The 22,570-nt window shown below is 44.8% G+C and overlaps 1 protein-coding gene across 2 annotated transcripts in view; it reads left to right on the top strand.

Annotated features, from left to right (window-relative positions):
• Positions 1-22,570, top strand: part of LOC309625663 (coiled-coil domain-containing protein 3) — a 109,884-nt gene that overhangs the window by 37,571 nt on the left and 49,743 nt on the right. The window contains exon 3 of one of the 2 annotated variants that reach the window (XM_082385717.1): positions 1,147-1,206. The exons of the other annotated variant lie outside the window; for it this stretch is intronic. Within the exon in view, the coding sequence (XP_082241843.1) occupies positions 1,147-1,206 (60 nt within the window). The remainder of the gene's footprint in view (positions 1-1,146; positions 1,207-22,570) is intronic. 2 annotated transcript variants of the gene reach the window in all.

Genomic DNA, 22,570 nt, shown 5'->3' with positions numbered 1-22,570 from the left:
CCTAATAATGAAGGCCAGAGAAGCCCACATGATGACCTGAGGTCAGTCAGTCAGGCATGGACTTGACTCCTGGCCTCACCGGACATTTGACCTTTGGGAATCCCTTCATCGTGGAGGTGGTGGCAGGAGAGTGGTCTCAGATTCTTCACTTGTCAAGGCACAATATACAGGGTAGGCATTACTTACCTTGAAGAGGTTAGGATTTCAGGAGATAATGTGTATAAAAGCCTAGCTACTACACGTCTCTGACACACAGTAGGTGTTCAAAAAATGGTAACTGTTAAACTGGGAGAACACATTATTGGGCCTCTCCTGAGGGAATCCAGATCTGGCCATCCACCTTCATCCCTGGATGCGATTGAAATAAGACCCATTGAAGAATTCAAGACGTTGAAAGGACGAAGCTTCACAGAACCCCGCCCCCCCGCAGTTAGGCAGTGACCCAGGGGGGATGGAAGCCCCCCGTGGAGCCGGCAGCAAGGACCCAGCTGCTCACAAAGACGGGTGCCTCTGCTGGTGGGTCAGCGTCAAGGGCTCTGAGAGCTGCATCTGTTTCTCTTCCCTGCACTCTCACAAAAGCTCTCGACAACAGGACGCCACACTCCTGTTTCGCCACATGGAATGGCATTTCCCAGCCATGCTGCCCTTTTCTGCTTGGCTACTCGGAGTGATAGTTAACTCGTGTCTTAAAGGCCTTGGGGACATTTTTCAAACACCTGGCATGAAAGTGAACAGTATCAGCTGTGGGATCAGTTTCCTCATGAAAAAAAAATAGGATAATAATAGACTTTACTTCATAGGGTTGTTAGGAGTTAAATGTATTAACTCATGTTAATATACTTAATACACTTAGAGTAAAGCCCCGATAAATGTTGTTTCTGTTGTTCTTACTGTGATTATTCTGTATTCCATCTTCTCCTCCTACACCTCCATCCTCTCTTTCCGTCTCCTGCCTTTGATTTGGGTTCCAAGAAGTTTCCAGGAAGGGCAGGGGATTGTCAGGACTGTCTTGAGAAGCTGGGTTCATCCTGCCCGCCTCCTCCCACCCACTTCCATTCAGATGGGTTGAGTCAGCCCAGTTTTCTTCCCTTGCGCCTGGCAGAAATCAGGTCTTGCTCTGCATAAGGTTGGTTCCTACCATTGCAGGAGCTGGCGAGAGAGTGTCCTCATCTGACCTTGAAGAATGGGCCTCCGGACAGAGAGGAAGTGAGCAGACCATGGGGCTTCTCTGGGCTGCAGGGAGAACTCTCATAAAACACCCTCCTGATTCCTTTTTTGGGATTAAGGATGCAGATCATATCACCGGGAAAAACTGGGCCTCTTCTTGATCCACTCACCCACCTCTCCTCTCTCCTAGAAAGATGGGGGTGTCCTGTTGGCCTGGGGGTCCAGCCCACCTTGGGTCTCCTGACTGAGCTCGGCTCCCAGCTCCACTGTGACTCATCGTCAGAGCTCACTCAGCCTTCAGCCCCGTGCCCTCTGCTTCCCAGTACCTCGTGTTCTGGCTGGGCCGTAATTCCCTTTCCATCCCACCCCTCCCTCCCCTTCTGCAGGGTATTCTGAGGCCGGGTTTAGGTGGATAAGATAGCCACATGCATGATTTCCAAATTCTATATAATTGCTATCACTTCAATATATCAATCTACCATCAGTCATTTCCATCCCCTCTGCTGATAAAGATAACAGCTATAAAAACACACTTTGAGAGGAAAACAGGAGGAGAGACATGTGGCCAGTCCCTGCCAGCAGGATCATCATTTTGATGGCAGTGGAGACCGCTGGCCTGCACCGAACTGCCCTGTTCCTGTGCTCTGTTGATGACGTATGGAACACACTGGCTGGCTTGCCCGGGTTCCGAAAGCAGCCTGTCTCATAAATGGAAAGTCCAGACAGGAAGTTTGAAAACCTGGCCATGGTTTCTGCGTGGGATGAGGCTTTTCTCACTGTACCCAGCAGGTATTTTTTATCCAACGTGTTTCATTATGGAGGCCTAGGTATCTCAGATTTGGGATGCTCTGTCCCTCGCCCCTTAAATCTCCTGCCATTAAAGGGGCTACTGTCTATGTCTTTGACCTTTCCAAAGATCATCTTGGATCTTTCTGTAGTGCTGCCTAGTTTGGGGATGCTTTTATTTCTCATTTCATTTTCACAACCACAGATGTCATTACAGATGAGAATGTGGGGGTAAGTGACCAACTCAAAGGCACAGAGGTTGTTAGCAGGTAGGAAAATAATTCAGATCCCTAAATGTCTGGTGTAGTGACTTTTTTTTAAAACTACATCGTGCTCCTGGGAGAAAAGCTGGGGTTATATGCAAGAGGCCTTGGGGGTGTGGGACTGGGGTTGGGTTTACCTGGAAGCCCTAAGTGCAGTGGAAATTGGGTAACGTGCATGAGCGAGAGGGGAACTTACCCCTTCTCACTGACTCGGAGACAGCAATGGCCTTCTGGTGGCGCTGGGAACCCAGCAAATAGTCTCGGCCTCTGACCTCTTGGAGGAGACTTCCATATTGGAAGAGCATGTTTGTCGCCCCCAACCTTTCCCAGAGGTGGACAGTGCTGGTCCAGACAGGCGAGAACCGGCGGCATCCCTCAAGGACTCAGGGGTGAGGCCAGGTTGCCTCCCTGCCTTCTTCCATCGCTCAGGCCTCCCGCCTTGGTTGGATTCTCTCCAGGGCCTCCTCCTTCTTCCCTTTATGCTGGAGACTTACCCCGTAGGGTGGGCAGCTGTAGTGGCCCTGTATCAGGACTCATAGCTGGCGGAGGGACTTGCACTGTGCTAGGATGTTGTTTCTTTCTTTTTTATTTTATTTTATTTTATTTTATTTTATTTTTTATATAGCAGGTTCTTATCAGTTATCCATTTTATACATATTAGTGTATATATGTCAATCCCAATCTCCCAGTTCATCACACCACCACCACTCCCCCTCCCCCGCTGCTTTCCCCCTTGGTGTCCATACGTTTGTTCTCTACATCTGTGTCTCAATTTCTGCCCTGCAAACCACTTCATCTGTACCATTTTTCTAGGTTCCACATATATGCGTTAATATGAGATATTTGTCTTTCTCTTTCTGACCTACTTCACTCTGTATGACAGTCGCTAGATGCATCCATGTCTCTATAAATGACCAAATTTCGTTCCTTAATATGGCTGAGTAATATTCCATTGTATATATGTACCACATCTTCTTTATTCATTCGTCTGTTGATGGGCATTTAGGTTGCTTCCACGACCTGGCTATTGTAAATAGTGCTGCAAAGAATATTGGGGTGCATGTGTCTTTTTGAATTACGGTTTTCTCAGGGTATATGCCCAGTAGTGGGATTGCTGGGTCATATGGTAATTCTATTTTTAGTTTTCTAAGGAACCTCCATACTGTTCTCCATAGTGGCTGTATCAATTTACATTCCCACCAACAGTGCAAGAGGGTTCCCTTTTCTCCACACCCTCTCCAGCATTTGTTGTTTGTAGATTTTCTGATGATGCCCATTCTAACTGGTATGAGATGATACCTCATTGTAGTTTTGATTTGCATTTCTCTAATAATTAGTGATGTTGAGCAGCTTTTCATGTGCTTCTTGGCCATCTGTATGTCTTCTTTGGAGAAATGTCTATTTAGATCTTCTGCCCATTTTTGGATTGGGTTGTTTGTTTTTTTAATATTGAGCTGCATGAGCTGTTTATATATTTTGGAGATTAATCCTTTGTCCGTTGATTTGTTTGCAAATATTTTTTCCCATTCTGAGGGTTGTCTTTTCATCTTGTTTGCAGTTTCCTTTGCTTTGCAAAAGCTTTTAAGTTTCATTAGGTCCCATTTGTTTATTTTTGTTTTTATTTCCATTACTCTAGGAGGTGGATCAAAAAAGATCTTGCTGTGATTTATGTCAAAGAGTGTTCTTCCTACGTTTTCCTCTAAGAGTTTTATAGTGTCCAGTCTTACATTTAGGTCTCTAATTCATTTTGAGTTTATTTTTGTGTATGGTGTTAGGGAGTGTTCTAATTTCATTCTTTTACATGTAACTGTCCAGTTTTCCCAGCACCACTTATTGAAGAGACTGTCTTTTCTCCATTATATATCCTTGCCTCCTTTGTCATAGATTAGTTGACCATAGGTGCGGGGGTTTATCTCTGGGCTTTCTATCCTGTTCCATTGATCTATATTTCTGTTTTTGGGTCAGTACCATATTGTCTTGATTACTGTAGCTTTGTAGTATAGCCTGAAGTCAGGGAGTCTGATTGCTCCAGCTCCGTTTTTTTCCCTCAAGACTGCTTTGGCTATTCGGGGTCTTTTATATCTCCATACAAATTTTAAGATTTTTTGTTCTAGTTCTGTAAAAAATGCCATTGGTAATTTGATAGGGATTGCATTGAATCTGTAGATTGCTTTGGGTAGTATAGTCATTTTCACAATATTGATTCTTTCCAATCCTAGAACATGGTATATCTCTCCATCTGTTGGTATCATCTTTAATTTCTTTCATCAGTGTCTTATAGTTTTCTGCATACAGATCTTTTGTCTCCCTAGGTAGGTTTTTTCCTAGGTATTTTATTCTTTTTGTTGCAATGGTAAATGGGAGGGTTTCCTTAATTTCTCTTTCAGATTTTTCATCATTAGTGTATAGAAATGCAAGAGATTTCTGTGCATTAATTTTGTATCCTGCAACTTTACCATATTCATTGATTAGCTCTAGTAGTTTTCTGGTGGCATCTTTAGGATTCTCTATGTATAGTATCATGTCATCTGCAAACAGTGACAGTTTTACTTCTTCTTTTCTGATTTGGAGTCCTTTTATTTCTTTTTCTTCTCTGATTGCTGTGGCTAGGACTTCCAAAGCTATGTTGAATACTAGTGGTGAGAGTGGACATCCTTGTCTCTTTCCTGATCTTAGAGGAAATGCTTTCAGCTTTTCACCATTGAGAATGATGTTTGCTGTGGGTTTGTCATATATGGCCTTTATTATGTTGAGGTAGGTTCCCTCTATGCCCACTTTCTGGAGAGTTTTTATCATAAATGATGTTGAATTTTGTCAAAATCTTTTTCTGCATCTATTGAGATGATCATATGGTTTTTATTCTTCAATTTGTTAATATAGTATATCACATTGATTTGCATATATTGAAGAATCCTTGCATTCCTGGGATAAATCCCACTTGATCATGGTGTATGATCCTTTTAATGTGTTGTTGGATTCTGTTTGCTAGTATTTTGTTGAGGATTTTTGCATCTGTATTCATCAGTGATATTGGTCTGTAATTTTCTTTTTTTGTAGTATCTTTGTCTGGTTTTGGTATCAGGGTGATGGTGGCCTCATAGAATGAGTTTGGGAGTGTTCCTTCCTTTGCCATTTTTTGGAAGAGTTTGAGAAGGATGGGTGTTAGCTCTTCTCTAAATGTTTGATAGAATTCACCTGTGAAGCCATCTGGTCCTGGACTTTTGTTTGTTGGAAGATTTTTTTTATCACAGCTTCAATTTCATTACTTGTGATTGGTCTGTTCATATTTTCTATTTCTTCCTGGTTCAGTTTTGGAAGGTTATACCTTTCTAAGAATTTGTCCATTTCTTCCAGTTTGTCCATTTTATTGGCATAGAGTTGTTTACAGTAGTCTCTTAGGATGGTTTGTATTTCTGCAGTGTCTGTTGTAACTTCTTTTTCATTTCGAATTTTATTGACTTGAGTCCTCTCCCTCTTTTTCTTGATGAGTCTGGCTAATGGTTTATCAATTTTGTTTATCTTCTTAAAGAACCAGCTTTTAGTTTTATTGATTTTTGCTATTGTTTTCTTTGTTTCTGTTTCATTTATTTCTGCTCTGATCTTTATGGTTTCTTTCCTTCTGCTAACTTTGGGTTTTGTTTGTTCTTCTTTCTCTAGTTCCTTTAGGTGTAAGGTTAGATTGTTTATTTGAGATTTTTCTTGTTTCTTGAGGTAGGCTTGTATTGCTATAAACTTCCCTCTTAGAACTGCTTTTGCTGCATCCCATAGGTTTTGGATCGTCGTGTTTTCGTTGTAATTTTTGTCTAGGTATTTTTTGATTTTCTCTTTGATTTCTTCAGCGATCTCTTGGTTATTTAGTAATGTATTGTTTAGGCTCCATGTGTTTGTGTTTTTTACATTTTTTCCCTGTTATTCATTTCTAATCTCATAGCGTTGTGGTCAGAAAAGATGCTTGATATGATTTCAATTTTCTTAAATTCACTGAGGCTTGATTTTTGATCCAAGATGTGATCTATCCTGGAGAATGTTCCATGCGTACTTGAGAAGAAAGTGTAATCTGCTCTTTTTGGATGGAATGTTCTATAAATATCAATTAAACCTCTCTGGTCTCTTGTGTTTCCTTATTAATTTTCTGCCTGGACGATCTGTTCATTGGTGTAAGTGAGGTGTTAAAGTCCCCTACTATTATTGTGTTACTGTCAATTTCCTCTTTTATAGCTGTTAGCAGTTGCCTTATGTATTGAGGTGCTCCTGTGTTGGATGCATATATATTTATAATTGTTATATCTTCTTCTTGGATTGATTCCTTGATCATTATGTAGTGTCCTTCCTTGTCTCTTGTAACATTCTTTATTTTAAAGTCTATTTTATCTGATATGAGTATTGCTACTCCAGCTTTCTTTTGATTTCCATTTGCATGGAATCTCTTTTTCCATCCCCTAACTTTCAGTCTGTATGTGTCCCTAGGTCTGAAATGGGTCTCTTGTAGACAGCATATATTTGGGTCTTGTTTTCATATCCATTCAGTGAGCCTGTGTCTTTTGTTTTGTTCCACAGCCTGCAGGATTGTAGTTCTTCTTGCTTCTGCTGTCTGCCCTCTGGTGGATGAGGCTATCTGAGAGGCTTGTGCAGGTTTCCTGATGGGAGGGACTGGTGGTGGGTAGAGCTGGCTGTTGCTCTGGTGGGCAGAGCTCAATAAAACTTAAATCCGCTTGTCTGCTGATTGATGGGGCTGGGTTCCCTCCCTGTTGGTTGTTTGGCCTGAGGCGACCCAACACTGGAGCCTACCTGGGCTCTTTGGTGGGGCTAATAGGACTCTGGGAGGGCTCACGCCAAGGAGTACTTCCCAAACTTCTGCTGCCAGTGTCCTTGTCCCCATGGTGAGCCACAGCCACCGCCCGCCTCTGCAGGAGACCCTCCAACACTAGCAGGTAGGTCTGGTTCAGTCTACTATGGGGTCACTGCTCCTTCCGCTGGGTCCTGATACGCACACTACCTTGTGTGTGCCCTCCAAGAGTGGAGTCTCTGTTTCCCCCAGTCCTGTCGAAGTCCTGCAATCAAATCCTGCTAGCCTTCCGAGTCTGATTCTCTGGGAATTCCTCCTCCAGTTGCCGGACCCCCAGGTTGGGAAGCCTGACGTGGGGCTCAGAACCTTCACTCCAGTGGGTGGACTTCTGTGGTATAAGTGTTCTCCAGTTTGTGAGTCACCCACCCAGCAGTTATGGGATTTGATTTTATTGTGATTGCGCCCCTCCTACTGTCTCATTGTGGCTTCCCCTTTGTCTTTGGATGTGGGGTATCTTTTTTGGTGAGATCCAGTGTCTTCCTGTCGATGATTGTTCAGCAGTTTGTTGTGATTCTGGTGCTCTCGCAAGATGGAGTGCGAATGTTTTGTTTCTTGCAGCCCTAAGGGCTGGTCTCATCTGGTCTCCTTCCCCTGAAGACTCCGTAAATGGTAGCTTCTGTCATTATTCTTCTGAACTTCTTTATTCCTCATGACAATTCCAAAAACCAGGTGGTGGTGTCCCCACCTCACAGTGAAGGGACCAGGCTTAGAGCAGAAGGCTGTCTAGTCACAGTTGGTGAGTTGGTGGGATTCAAACCCAGGCCTGTCCACACCCAAAGTTGGGATTTTTTCTACTACACCACGCTACTTCCCTCTGCTGTGCTGTTTACCCCAAACCAAGCTGTCTTCTGGAATTCCTCATTTTTATTTTGTAAAAAATTTAAAATTTTTAATTTTATTGAAGTATAGTTAATTTACAATGTTGTGTTAGTTTCAGGTGTAGAGCAAAGTGATTCAGTTATACATATACATATATTCATTCATTTTTAGATTCTTTTCCCATATAGGTTATTACAGAATATTGAGTAGAGTTGCGTATGCTGTATAGTAGGTCCTTGTTGGCTACCTGTCTTATGTATAGTAGCATGTGTTTGTTCATCCCAAGCTCCTGATTTATCTCTCCCCTCCACGTTTCCCCTTTGGTAACCATAAGTTTGTTTTCGATATCTGTAAATCTGTTTCTGTTTTGTAAATAAGTTCATTTGTTTAATTTTTTAAAAAATTAGATTCCACATGAGTGATATCATATGATATTTGTCTTTCTCTGTCTGACCTTACTTCACCTAGTATGATAATCTCTAGGTCCATCCACGTTGCTGCAAGTGGCATTATTTCATTCTCTTTAATGACTGAGTAATATTCCATTGTATATATGTACCACATCTTCTTTATCCATTCCTCCATTGATGGACTCTTAGGTTGCTTCCATGTCTTGGCTATTGTGAATAGTGCTGCAGTGAACACTGGGGTGCATGTATCCTTTCGGATTATGGTTTTCTCCAGATATACGCCCAGGAGTGGGATTGCTGGATCATATGGTAGCTCTATTTTTGGTTTTTTAAGGAACCTCCACACTGGAATTCCTCATTTTTAGAGGCATCTGGAATGTGATCTAGAGTCTCCAGGTGGCTATGGGACACGCTTGTCCCCCAGCCCTGGTGGATGGGGACTTGGCAGGAACTAGGAACATATCAGGACTCCAGCTTAGAAAAGGATGTGGCTTAGGGTAGGCGGTCTGGTCCAGCAGGAAACCCAGGATGCCAGACTGGAAACATGGCAGAAACCAACTGTATGGCCTGGACCTGTGGCTGAGATAAGGGGATGCTTTCCTCTGGCCGGCTTTAGAAATTGGGGGTGAGGTGCCAATGAGGTCCAAGGATGCTGTGCATTCTTGGAGGTGAAGCCTGCTTGACTGCGAGTATCATGACAAAAATACAACAACAAAAGCAAAACCACAAGCAGAGTTGGGGGGAGAGGTTGCATTGGAGGCCTTGCTTGGGTAGGGGGGAGAGGTTGCATTGGAGGCCTTGCTTGGGTAGGGGGTGGTCTGGGTTGTGGATGGCACGAGGTCATGGTTTGACAGTGAGGGTTACTATCCTGCAGGCAGTGGGATGAGAGGCAGAGAGAAGTTGAGGTGCCTGGCCTGGGAGGTGATTGTTGCAGCCACGAGGCAGAATGAGGCCACCTCGGAGGAGACAGGAGAGAACTGAGGCTGAGAACCAAGCCGTGGGCCTTGGCTGCAGTTGAGGGAGGACAGAGGGACAAGACTCAGCCCGGCGGACAGACAACCAGCCATGGGGAATGTGGGTGGGAGAGCAGGAGACTGCAGTTGGCGGGACGCTCTCACAGAGACAACCAGGAGGGCAGCGGTGCCAAGAGCTGAAGTTCAGGGGGCGGAAAGATGCTGGATTTGGCAAGAAAGAGGTCCTTTAGGACTGCAGCGTGCACACTCATCCACATCGCCGCCTACCATGGTCGCCGTTGGGAAGCTGTGCTCTGAGTGGGAGACCTGAGGTCCTCAGAGAGTCACTTGTGTTCGCTGTGCAGGGCCAGTTAAGGCAAGAAGACGCCCTCGGTCATGGGAGGAAGGGTAGCAGCCACTTGTGTTTTCCGCTCAGGCCTTGGTTCGGCTGACCACCGAGGCTCCTCTCCTGCCGGCTTCAGTGAGGCAGAGTTTTGCTGCACCGCGTAAATGTAGTCTACAAGTCCCCCGGGACAGGGAGGGAGGGAGGCTTCCGAGGGTAGTTGACGGCTCGGGGTCTGATTCCACATCATGACAGTCAAGGACTTTTCTTCCCTTCAGAATACTACAACTTTGCAGATGCATGTGTTAGAGTGATTACCTGCCTTGACACTGCACCTATAAGTAGACAGGCTGCCGCTTTAGGGTGTAGACCCTGAGAAGTAGACGGTTTGATGACACGCCTGCCTTTGCAAAATTCTTTCTATTTGCTTAGTTTATTAGTTTGTGGAGTGGCTTTTAAAGAACTTTTAAAAAGAGTCTCTAATTTGGGGAGGGACACGCTGTTTGTCAGAATGAAAAATAGGTCACTGAAATAACAGAAGAATTCATCTAATTATCTTCTGTGCCTGGTCGAAGCCTCTGAAAGGAGGAATAATTTAAAGTTGGGCTTCCTGTAAATTAAGCTCTCTATTAAACAGAACCAAAATCAATAAACGGTGTTGTACTGAAGCAGCCTTTAAAAGGCAGGACTGCCATGTCGGGGGAGGTGGAGAGAGGCCTGGCCTACGTCCTGCCCCATCACGGCTCAGTCATGCAGCTCATGGATACTTAGAGCCTTGGAGGGAGCTGGGAGGGAAAGGTATTCCGCAAAGAACAGAAGCCTGGAGCTAGCGATCTGGGACATTGCGCAGAGCTGTGGACTTTGGACAGATCACTTAAAATTTCCGAGTCCCAGTTTCCACACTGGAGCCCACTTGGGATGATAAACTCTGTCTTCCTCCCAGGTTTGTTGAAAAGGCCCAAAGAGAGAGGATATGGGAGAGTGCTTCTAATGCCATGAGGCACTATACACAGTCAAGGGTGGTGAAGCCTCTCTGCTTTTGGAAAATGTTGGGGTCGGAGTGTGCTCCATAAAGAGCCGCCAGCCTCGTCACCCATGTTCTAGATTGAGTTGAAGATTGCTTTTCCTTTAACGGATCAAGATGGTGTAGGAAAATGTGATCCTACCTGCAGGTGAGAGGGCTGTTTCCCCAGGTGAGGATTCGATGGACTCGCCCACCCAGTCAGGCACAGATGGCTCTGGAAAACCACAGCCTGTGTCTGTGGGCTGTGATGCTCTAATGTTTTCAGCTTTGATAAGAAGACTGGACAGGGAGCTCCCTGTGGTCAACTAGTTCCCGAAAGGGTAAGGGGAGAGGGTGGGACCAAGACAGGCAGGCGCAGTTTCCGTTCTCAAATAAACCAATCAGAATTCACTCCCCGCCCCCCGGGGGGGCGTGAGTGAGGAGCCCTGGGTAGACCAGGAACGCACCTCCACTGAAGGACCCTCTACAGAGAGACTAGACAGCAGGGAAGGAGACTCCTCCCGACAGATATTACCATTTAGAAGTAACTCGGCCCAGAACTAATGCTGTGGGCTTTGAATTCATTAGCGCTTTTTTACCTCACTCCCAGATGCTTCTTGTTCACAGACCATGACAGATTTATTGAGACATCGCCTTAGGAGCCTCTGGGGAAAGGCTTACAAAGGACCTGGAAGTCTGGTGCCTGGGTGGAGGGTTCGCTTTCTGTGCTGGAGACTCTTATTGATGGGCAGTCACTAAGAATGAACTCTTAATTTGCTTCATGGAACTCAATGGTTTATCATCCAGAGTGAATTCCATGCCGAGTCCCGCTTGTGTGGAGTCTGCCTTTTCCATGTGTCATTCTACAGCATCTGTAGTAATGAAGCTTTCTCCTTGGGGAGAGCCAGCATTGGGCTCTCTTTTGCATGATGCCTCCTTCTAGCCGAAATCCCCACACAGCTAGCATCCAGGAGTCAGTGACTCAGGATCACGGGCGAAAAGAAGCATTAACAATGAACAACAGATCGCTGCCTGGTTTATATTCTTAGACTATGGTGGCTGATCGCTTGATTTTACAAAGATAAACAGTTTAGAGTCAAAACCATAGGAGTTTAATAAAAAGAGAATATATTTGCCTTCTCGTGTGCCTATGACACTTTCAGTGACTTGCACCTATAATCTCTTTCTCTCTCACACAACATCAAAATCTAATAATCTTTGGAGAAAGCAGTCAGAGATATATATTGAGCTCTACTTAATGAACTTGCTAACCATAATTTCAAGATTAGTTGTGATGTGCTTGTGTGTGCGAGAGAGACTGTGTGTGTGTGTCATTATGAAAGTATACGTACATATAATTTATAAAACATTGGTATTTGGAAGTCTTTCTTTTAGCCCTTTTTCTTAGGTTTTGTGTATAAACCGTAGTCCCTTAGTGCCTGCGTGTTCTTAGGACATTTACTAGCAGTGTGATTTTAGGTAAGTCACTTGCCCTCTTACTCTTTATTTCTTTCTTCATCTCTTAATTTACAATTAAGGATGCCTTTGGCTACAAGTAAGAGAGAACTCTGGACTCACCTAATTTAAAACAATGAGGAAGGGACTTCCCTGGTGGCACAGTGCTTAAGAATCCGCCTGCCAATGCAGGGGACATGGGTTTGATCCCTGGTCCGGGAAGATCCCACATGCCGCGGAACAACTAAGCCCATGTGCCACAACTACTGAGCCTGCGCTCTAGAGCCCACGAGCCACAACTACTGAGCCCGCGTGCCACAACTACTGAAGCCCACGTGCCTAGAGCCCATGCTCCTCAACAAGAGAAGCCACTGCAATGAGAAGCCCACGCACCACAACGAAGAGTAGCCCCTGCTCGCCACAACTAGAGAAAGCCCGCATGCAGCAACGAAGACCCAGTGCAGCCAAAAATAAATAAATTTTAAAATAATAATAATAAAAAAATTAATACTAGATTAAATAGTTTATAAAAGAATAAAACAATGAGGAAATGTCTTATCACAGGAGGCAAGAAATCAAAAGCTATGGCAGCTGTAGAAACAGTACAATCGGGGCTCTCGGACCCCTCTGGGTGACTCTCTTGGCTTGGCATTCTCTCTGTGGTGACTTTGTCCTCAGGCTAGCTTCCCTCATGGTTGCAAGAAGGCTGCAGCAGTTCAAGGCATCAACTCCAGGCCCAACAAGATCCAAAAGAGGGAGACATTCTCTCTTCCTGTGTAGCTTTTATTAAGAACAAAAAAATTATTCTCATGAACTTCCCCCTCCCCACAACCCGGCAGACTTTCTCTCATGTGTCTTTGGCCAGAAGTGTGTCACATACCTGTACCCAGTGGGCCACTTAACTTAGACCAGTAAGGACCCACCCCCTAGGACAGCCCCTCCTGAAGTAATGGCCATGTGAAAAAGGGTGGAACTTTAACAAAGTTGGGATTTAACAGGAAGGGAGGAAGGATTTGGGCAGCCAACACCATGAAGCCTGTAGGATTATTGTGAGGAATGTTGATGTAACGTGGTTTAATGAATGAACACGTACAAAACTCTTCGAACAGTGCTTAGCACGTGGGCACCACTATGTGTGTGTTTGCTTATTGTGCTGAATATATGTATTTGATGAGTCTGAGTGCCATACCAATAAAAAGTAGCATTATGAATGGTATTGTTTTGTTAGAGGTAGAAGAAGAGAGAAAGCCAAAGGTAAATAAGAAAGGAAATCTAGTTGGTGCTCAGAGCCAAAGAGGAGACAGAGTGAGCACTTGGCCTATATTTGGTCATCGTCTTTATCTTGGGAGGAGTTAGAGCAGCTTTCTAAATAAAGGAAAAATACTATTGTCCAATGTGTTAATGAATTCCAGTCTCAGAAGTCTCCTCTTTCCCACAGCTATTTTCTTTCACTAGTTGAAAGTGGTGTTTAACTGCAGAAGTATTCTTAACACAGCCAGAGGTCTCTTAACCAAATAAAAAGCTTAGATTCCATTACTCTTGATGGGAGAATGGAGTTAGAAAATAGTGTGTTGTGTATCTGTGTGTAAATTTATGAAAAGCATACAACATACACTTGTAAGAAACATATAAAAGCTATGGCAATTCTAGCCAAGAAAAAGGGAAAGAAAAAACTTGGCTTCTTGAAGCTTTTAACTAGAACTAAAAATAATCTTCCTAGTCCATGTTTGATACATTACTCAAGAAAAAATTTATTCTGTGTATCCCAAATGATTTTGGAGTTCATTTTCATGCTATGTGACTTAAGAAGCTAAGCTCCCTGTTGTATCTGATGGTGTTTTATGTCATTTGGGACTTAGGCCTTTGTACTGGCCACTTGATATGGCATTTTAAATGTAACAGGTGACAACTGCAAAACTACAGGTCTTTAGAAGAAGAAAGGAAGAACCAGTTCTAAATGGGAAAGCTCATTCACGTTAATGCATCGTTTCATTCTTACAGCTGGCAGAGATTTGGGGGGTTTGCTGATTGTTCGGTATTTTTCTTAGATCCAAAGCAAATCTCTTTAAAGGGTAGGTGTCCATCTGACAGTAGAACTTGTCATATCAAATCCTTCCGCTTCAGGGAAGCCAAAGAAGGCAGGGAGAAATTTTGGAGCTCTTACTCTGGTGTGAAAACAGCAGTTTCTGTTTTCTTTCTTTTTGGCCTTTTATCAAATTTGACTTTGAATCTCAGAAAGCTGCGTTCCATTATTTATCATCAACCTCCTAAAGTCTGATGTTTGCCAATCTATCTGGTCTGACACTTAGCATCCACAAATCCAAATAGTCATTTCTTTCTCAGAAGCTGTTTCCTCACGCTCATCCCCTCAAAGAGGGGTCAGAGGGTCTTCCTCTACACGGCTGGAGTATTTCCTTTGAAGTTGAGACCGCAAGTAACTATTTGGAAGCCTCCTAAGGAGGTCTTTAGTGCAAACCTGGATCACCAAGGTTGAAATGGAAACTGTACTGATTTCAGCTGATTTCTTGGGAGTGGCAGATCCTTTGTGCATTCCCAGCACTCTGAGCCTAGGTGCTTCCATTAACTTCCTAATGCAAAGCCCTCCTTTGTCCTGAGTTGCTCCAGGCTTTAGAGCAAACACGGAGCGGGGAGCTAGGCTACAGCTATACGGTAGTCCCAGAGCCTTGAGGAGGAAGCAACAGAAAAAACACCCCAATTATGTATGCCAACACCTTTCCCAACCCTCACAAGGACCATTTCTATGAATAGATTTGCTACATAGACTGTAGCTCGGATAATTTAAGACTGATGGAAGCGTCTTCCCTCTCTGCATGTTTCATGCTCTTTGGCTTTATGGTTCTTCTTTGCTTTGAACGAAATACTGGTCTTCAGCAAGGAGTCGATCCACCTGCCATTTCCTGACTCATTTTTGGGAACGGTGGATAAAGTGGGTGACAGTCACTCGGCAGGCTCTGGCGACACTAGGTTTTCACAACAGCCCTGCGATGTGTATACTCTTAGGACCCTCCTGTCATAGACGTGGACACTGAGACAGGGTGGGCTGAAGCCACTTGTTGAAACCACCGAGCTGGTGAGGGCAGAGTCTGGTCCAGGGCCTGGGTGTAGGGGATCCTGAGCCCGTGCTTACCGCAGAGCTGTTTCAGGATGGTGGCACTCTCTGCCAGCACCTTAGGGGGCATCCATATTGCCAAGGGGGTGGTGGTGGTATTTGTGGGCGCTTCCCTGCTGTTAGGCACTTCTGTTCCCCCTCCTGCCTACTTTTCCTCCACTGAGATGTCACATTCTAAGCAGACCAAGTCTGAAGACCACCAAAATCTCCCTTGTGTTTCTGCACAGAGCTTTATACCCCATAGAAAACTTTCCATTTTCCATCCTGCTTGGTGTGGACAGTAGGGCTGCTTCTGGGTGTCAGAGAAGAAATCCCAAGCTTGGGATGTGGCGGGCGGGGTTGGGGCAGCACAGTTACTCTGGAAAGGTGTGGCCTTCTCCAAGCCCTTGGGCCTAGGGAGGGTTGTGCAGGCCCCTTCAGGGGCCTCGGCGTCATCTCCCACAATTCTCGCCTCTCCCCACTGCCGAGCTCCCCCCGCCCACCCTGTGTTTCCATTCTGCATAGTTTGCCATTGTGGTGGAAAAGATCTTGAGCTCGGTACAAAAGCACCAGACGTACACTGAGTATTGTGGGCTTTGGCCTGTTTATTCCACAGAGATCAGGGCTGGAATGTCACATTATAAATCTCCCATGCCTGGCAGCTGCCTTCTCTGGGCCAATAAGCAGATAAGCCTTGAACCTAGGGTTAGGGAATTTCCATCCTCTGCTGCACCAGGACCCAGACACATCTTTCTCGCTCCCAGTGATCTTTCTTGCCCCAGTCTTTCTTTATTCTGGCTCTTTTCCCCCAGCTCTTTCCAAACACACGCAAATGAAACACTAAAAAACAATACAGTAATCCCAAAGGTCTGTGGAACTGGAGGATAAAAACACAACAGAGATTCAGAAATCTTATGTCTGTTATTTTCATTGCTTTTCCCTCTCAAGGACAGTACAGTTATGCTGAGAAAACCCTTAAGAAAGGAGGGAACATTTTAATTTTCCTTAAGACTCACCTGTGTAAGTGTTTTGGGTACTACATGGTGCAGTGGTAAACACCAGGCTGGGAAGAGGCCCTAGCCCTGACCTTGACCCTGACCAGCCTTGAGATCTAGGCCACACCACCAACCCTGTCTGAGGCTCAGGTGTTTTGACTGTAATCCGAGGGGTTTGGACTAGATGATTTATAAGGTGTCTTTCAGCTCTGACATCCTATTTTTTGAGTGGAGGAGATAACTAAGTCCATAAAGATGGTTTCCTATGGGCTGGTCCTTGGCTCACCCTGACCCCTGTATATGCAAATGAGAGAACACTTGGGTAACTAGTATTTGAGTGTCTTATTACAAGCCAGGCACTGTGCTAAGGAGTAATAAGGCATAGTCCTACTCTTTGTAGCTTGTATACTACTACTACTACTACTACTACTACTAATGTGGGTGAGATGGCAGTGGTAGCCCTCCCCAGGTTACAGTGAATTAGGGCAGCTGTAGGGTAGTTATCAGAGTCTAAGATTTAAGAGTCTTATGCTCTACCGACTAAGCTAGCCGGGCAGGTCAGAGTCTAAGGTTTAATTTTCATTCCTGTCATTTTTGGATATCTGCTGCTTCGGCCTGCCTCTCGCTTTTGGCAGTGGCATCCTGACTTTCCTGTGGCCACCCTTTCTCATTGAACTGATTGCATCCCTGTGATCTAGGCCTGGCCCAGTAGATCTCATATCCCCTGGCCATGGTCAGTGTTTAAGAAATGGGCAGACACCTAAGCCAGGCCAATGAGACCTTTGCTGGAACTATAAGGACAAAGGCTCCCCGTTCCCTTTGGGGTTACCATTCGGAAGAATGTACACCTGTTGCTGTTGGCGTCTTCACCACGACATGGGACGAAGCGCCTGAGGATGAGGCTGATGCCGGGGAAAGCAGAGCAGAGGAGACAGGAAAGCCTTCTGATGGCATTGTCAGCATACCTGAGTCCAGCTCTGCCAGAACCTAAAGTGAGTCTTGGACTTGTCCGTTTCATAGACCAAAGACTCCTTTTTCCCTACTGGAGTTTTGGGTTGCATTTGTGTTACCTGCAATTGTCATGATCACCGTTGCTCTTTGGGCACTGCTGTGTTTCTGCCGCACCCTCTGGGCAGCTCTTCACCCTGTGGATTGAATCAGTTAGGATGTGTTTGACTTCAGGGTTGTACCCAAAGCAGCCTAAATGCTAGGATGTTTATCAGTCTCCTATAACAAGAAGCCCAGGGCCGTGCAGGTCCAGGGTTGGTATCTAGTGTCATCGGAGGCTCAGGCTGTCAGGGTCTTGGCACCTGCGGCTCTCAGCCTGGCCTTTGAATTTGTCCCCTTGTGGTGCAAGGTTGTAGCCTTAGGAATCACCTCCTCACACAGCTGCTTTATCCCAAATGGAAATTTCTCTCCAAATTCCTTCATAGTCTTGGATGGTTGGGGGTTTTTTTTGGTTTGTTTTTGTTTCGTTTGGTTTGGTTTCATTTTGTTTTTGATCAGAAAGAAAAAGTTCTAGCAGCCCTTGAGCAGGCTTTCCTTATGCTTCTGGTAAAGAAAGACAAAGCCTGACACTAGGTAAAGGTGGTAAAGACAGATTTCATGCAGTACTATGGCAGTAGGAGAAAGAGACTTGAGTATGTGGAGAGCTGGGCTTAACTCTGATCCGGGTAGAGGTGGCTGTGAGTTTTAAGAGGAGAATGAGCAGAGGCTCAAGCGCAGACAGAGAGGTAGAAAAATCACAAAAAGCACTCTGGTTAGTCAGTGTGATGAGGCCATGTGGGTTTACTAACTGCTGCTAATTGAAGTGAGGCTCCTCGCCTCCCATAGAGCCTGGGAGACCGGGGACGGTGGGTGTGTGTGTGTGTGTGTGGGGCGTGCTATCTTTCCTGATGATTACATTTGAAAGGAATGGCTCTCAGGTCCTAGAGAAAAACACTCCTTGGTTATAGGAGATACATATACATCTCAAAGGGACAGAAGAAGGATTTACAATTGTGAGGCGTTTTGTTTTGTTTTGTTTTTTAAATAAATGCTTTAAGAAAAGGGAGTCAGTGGCCTAGCAGGCTGTTGGCTGGAACAAATGGTAAATTGATTTGGCAGCTTTGAGGTTTCTCTGGTGGGAACTCACAGGGCACTGGTTCAACCCAGGGACGTGACCACAGGCTGCTAGAAGCCGCGTTATAGTTTGTTTTGAGTCCCTTAGTGGGGTGCGGTGGGTAAGATCGTTTGTGCCGAAAGTCAGTCCTTTCAGCACAAGGCTGAGGCCTAGTGGAGAAGAAGACTCAGAGGAGCTTGACGAAAGCTTCGTCAACAAGAGGTCTTTGTCATTTCCTTGGCCAGAATTGTGTTCTTGGCCCATGAGGATCAATCCACCGGAAGCTCCAGGCTTATACTGTGGCAAAAGAAGAGTAATTTCCCCTATTAGTGTAGAGTCTAACCTTAGACTCATCAAGATACATCTCCTGGAGGTGGGAAAGCCCTTTTCTCTGAGCCTGGAACAAGGAGGAAGGTGAATAAAATCAGGGTTCCATGGGCAGGAAGAAGAGGGTGAGGAGTGGCTTTCGGGTGTGCCACTGGGTCTGGGTGCTGACTCCCCAGCTGTGTTGGGTGGAAGACCCATTAATGTCCATCTTAACCATATTCCTGCTCCATAGACAGGCTTGATGGAGGAAAATTGGCCTGAAGAGTATAATACTGAGTTTCAGGAATAGCTCAGTATATCTTGAGAGGCATAGAATGATGGATGAGGAAGTTTTCTTTCTGATTGTGGTGGTCTGGCAGAACAGCAACATGTAGTGGTCACAAGTCACAGAAGCAAGGATGAAGTTATTGAATCTGCATCTTGGTTATAAACCAGGTGATCCACAGGGGCTCCCTTGAAACTTTTCTCCCTCTCTTCACTCCCAACATCCTGCCCTGTAACAACCGTGGACAGACTTAGAAATAACTGGGCTTTGCCTCAGAACGGTGGTGTTTTCAGACAGGAATCAAGTGATGGATGGAGTAGGATTGGGGGCGGGGCGTGTGGCATCCCAATCAGAGGGTAGGTAGTAAGATTTTCTTAAGTGAAATTCTACAGGTTGCCTAACAGAGGTGTCCTTGAAAAGTGAATTAAGTTATATTTTATTTGAATTAGGAGAGCTCAGTATTTAACGGAATCTGACAGTGACTCTTTAGGGAAATGGAAGTAAACAATTTTGGGAACACGTAACTCCATTTGGTATACCAGCTGAGGGGTCTAAATACCAGATGTGTCTGAACAAAAATACACTTATTCTAAATGTTTTAAAAATAAATGATAAGTCATCGAAAACAATTGAAGCACAGGTTGCTGCTGTGGGCAGTGTGTGGTGACTGTGTGAAGTGCTGGGCTGTGAGTGACAGCTGGTGACGTCTAGGTGGGCTGGTCCACACGCTAAAAACGGGAAGGCAGATGGCGATGGACGTTTGCAGGGCTCTTCTGGGAGTCTCCCAGGTGACACATACATTGTGATTGTCTGGGTCCCTTATTTACTTTCATGGATGATATTCATTTTTTTGGAGTGTTGGATTCTAATGGGGCAAATATATATTAAGTACCCCATTCAATAATCTGTGTCATAGAAGGAAGCATAAGCTCATTCAAAATCAAAAACATTTGAGTTGGATGAAGTCTTTTATGAGCATCATGTTTGTTTGGACTTGAAATATCCAAATTCTGGAAATACTGATAATTTGGCATAGGTCAGGTCATGGGCATTCTGGGTAAACTACAACAGTATTTGTTTTCTTTTTCTTTTTTTAATTTAATTTTTATTTTATATTAGAATATAGTTGATTTACGATGTTGTGTTAGTTTCAGGTGTACAGCAAAGTGATTCAGTTATACATATACATAGCAGTATTTGTTTCCTGAGTGAAGATTTTCAGACGTTATTACCTAGCATGATTTCTCCACACTAGGCCAGAGGTCGGCAAACTTCGGCCCTCAGGCCACATGTGGTCAGCTGATCACCTCCGGCCCACTGCCTATTTTTGTATGGCTCCTGAGCTAAGTATGGTTTTTACATTTTTAAATGTAAAAAAAAAAAAAAAAAACAAGAATATTTTGGGACATGAGAATTGTACGAAATTCAAATTTCAGCGTGTATAAGTAAGGTTTTAGTGGCTCACAGCCTTGGTTGGTGTTAGGGATTGTGTGTGGTTGCTTCTGGGCTACAATGGCCTGGATGAGTAATGTCCCAGGCCGTGTGGCTCACAAAGCCAAAAATATCTGTTCACTGGCCTTTTAGCAAAAAAGATTGCCGTCCCCTGCCCTGGACCCTTTCCTGACTTCCCTTATTTTCTTCTTCCCGCGTGAGAGGTCCTTTCTCTCGGGGTCAGCATTCCCTGGGCTGAGTGCCCACGAGCCCCCCAGGCTCTTCCTAAGTCACAATTCCACAGGGTTAAACCTGAGCGAGCCACCCTCTCAGCTCGTCCCTCAGCGAGTGAGCAGCGAGACTCGGGAGAGAATGTTCCCTGCCCACGTTCAAACAGGTGGTGCCAGAGTCACAGACCAATGACTTCTCCGTGGTCTACCTGTGAAAACACCATTAGCCGTTGACTTCCTATTTTTCATTTGCTTCAGGCCGTATCAGTATTTTATTTGCATGTACATATTTTAATCTTTTTAATTTTCTCGTAATTTATGGGGATAGGATGAGATGGGCTGAAGGTGGGCAAGAGGGGTCCAGGAGGACTGACTCATTTACTCATTCATTCATGTATTCATTTATACCTCCAATAAACACTTACTGAATAAGAGCCGCTGTAGACCTCAGGGAGCTCAAAATCCAGTCGGGGAGTTAAAACACGTAACCAGGTAAATTGCAACAGGATATTAGCCAAACAACAATTGTACTGGATTTGTCTGCAGTACAGAGGTAGCGTGGATGAGAGCTTTGTGTACTCTGCAGAGGCTGGGGTTAAGGGCACGTGATCAGGGCAGGCTTTGAGGAGATCATACCTGACCTGGGACTTAAAGGAGGATGGGACGATTTGGCTGGGCTCTCAAAGAAGACTAGCATTTCAGGCAAAGGACACTGAACATGCAACGGCACCAAATCATAAAATAGTCCCATGCGACGGAGAATTTCAATTAGTTCATTATTGCTAAAGAAGAAGTTTCAAGATGGGCTGAGAGGGAAGAAGAATCTGTAGCTAGAAAGCTAGGAGGGAGCTCGGGTATGAAGTGATGCCCCAGGCCAGGTTAGTGTTCAGTCCAAATGATGCCATCGGAGCATTTCAAGCTGGAGTTAAATAATCTTGGTTCTAACTCAGTTCTCTAAGTCTAGCTGAGTATCTTTATTGCACCTCAGTGAAACATGATTTCTTTGTAGGGTTAGGTAAATGTCCATGTCACTACATCATGATTTTTGAGCTTTGGGGATTGTCCTAATTCATTCCATTTTGGCCGTGTCCTCTGAGTGGCCACTAGAAGTCATTTTCTGTTTTGTACCTGCATCCATTGAATTATTCATTCAACTAATATTTATTGAGGGCCAACTTTGTGCCAGGGACTGTTTCCAGGACTGAGGACAGAGCAGTGAGCTGCTCTAGCTGGCGCCCACTAGCTATTTGCAGCCGTTCATTGTTTGGCTACATAGGAGGTTTGGGGAGGACCACACAAGCCTGCCTTTTGGTCTTACCTGATTTGGCCACAGCCATTTTGGCCGTGTCCTCTGAGTGGCCACTAGAAGTCATTTTCTGTTTTGTACCTGCATCCGTTATCTGATTAAAGGGTATAATTGTGGCCATCTTCGAACACACTGGAAGAATGATATTGGGGGTTGTGCAGATGGGGTCAAATTCCACGGAAGGCGAGTGCACGAGACATAAAGGAGGAGTTCCCACAAGAACGTGAACTATTCATCATTTATTCAGGCAGTGGCTCCCACACATTTTTGGCTGGAGCTCCCACAAAGAAGAACATTTTAGAACCAAAACAGAAGTTTCACAAAGTTATGAAAGTGTTGCCCTGATACTTTCTATTCTGTCCTGATTTATTTACAAATGTAGGTAGAGACCCGCTAAATTGATTTCACAACCCACCGTGACTGGAATCACTGTGTCAAGGTGAACATTCCTTGCTGGCTGACACAGGGTTTTCAGTTGTCTTTATTTCTCCCAGTTCTCACTAAGTACTTGTTGATGGATTGTTTCAGCTCCTCCTTGGCCTTTTTTTTTTTTTTTTTTTTAATTTTTTTTCTCCTTGGCCTTTGATATCCAAGCAACTGTGCACAAACTGAGCCGTAGATCACTCGGTCTTTGTGTTACCGAGGAAGCCCAGCCATACATGCCCCCTGCATGTCTTGCCCCTCCTGAGGTGACCCAGGCTGCCTGGTCATAATTACTCCAGTTGGGCATTAGATGGAGTCAGACCCTTCCTTATAGAGGA

The sequence above is a fragment of the Balaenoptera borealis genome (genome assembly GCF_965194805.1).
Source record: "Balaenoptera borealis genome assembly, chromosome: 3".
Classification (NCBI taxonomy): domain Eukaryota; kingdom Metazoa; phylum Chordata; class Mammalia; order Artiodactyla; family Balaenopteridae; genus Balaenoptera; species Balaenoptera borealis.
Note: the sequence above shows the minus strand (reverse complement) of the source record. Positions and strands in the feature narration are given on the sequence as shown.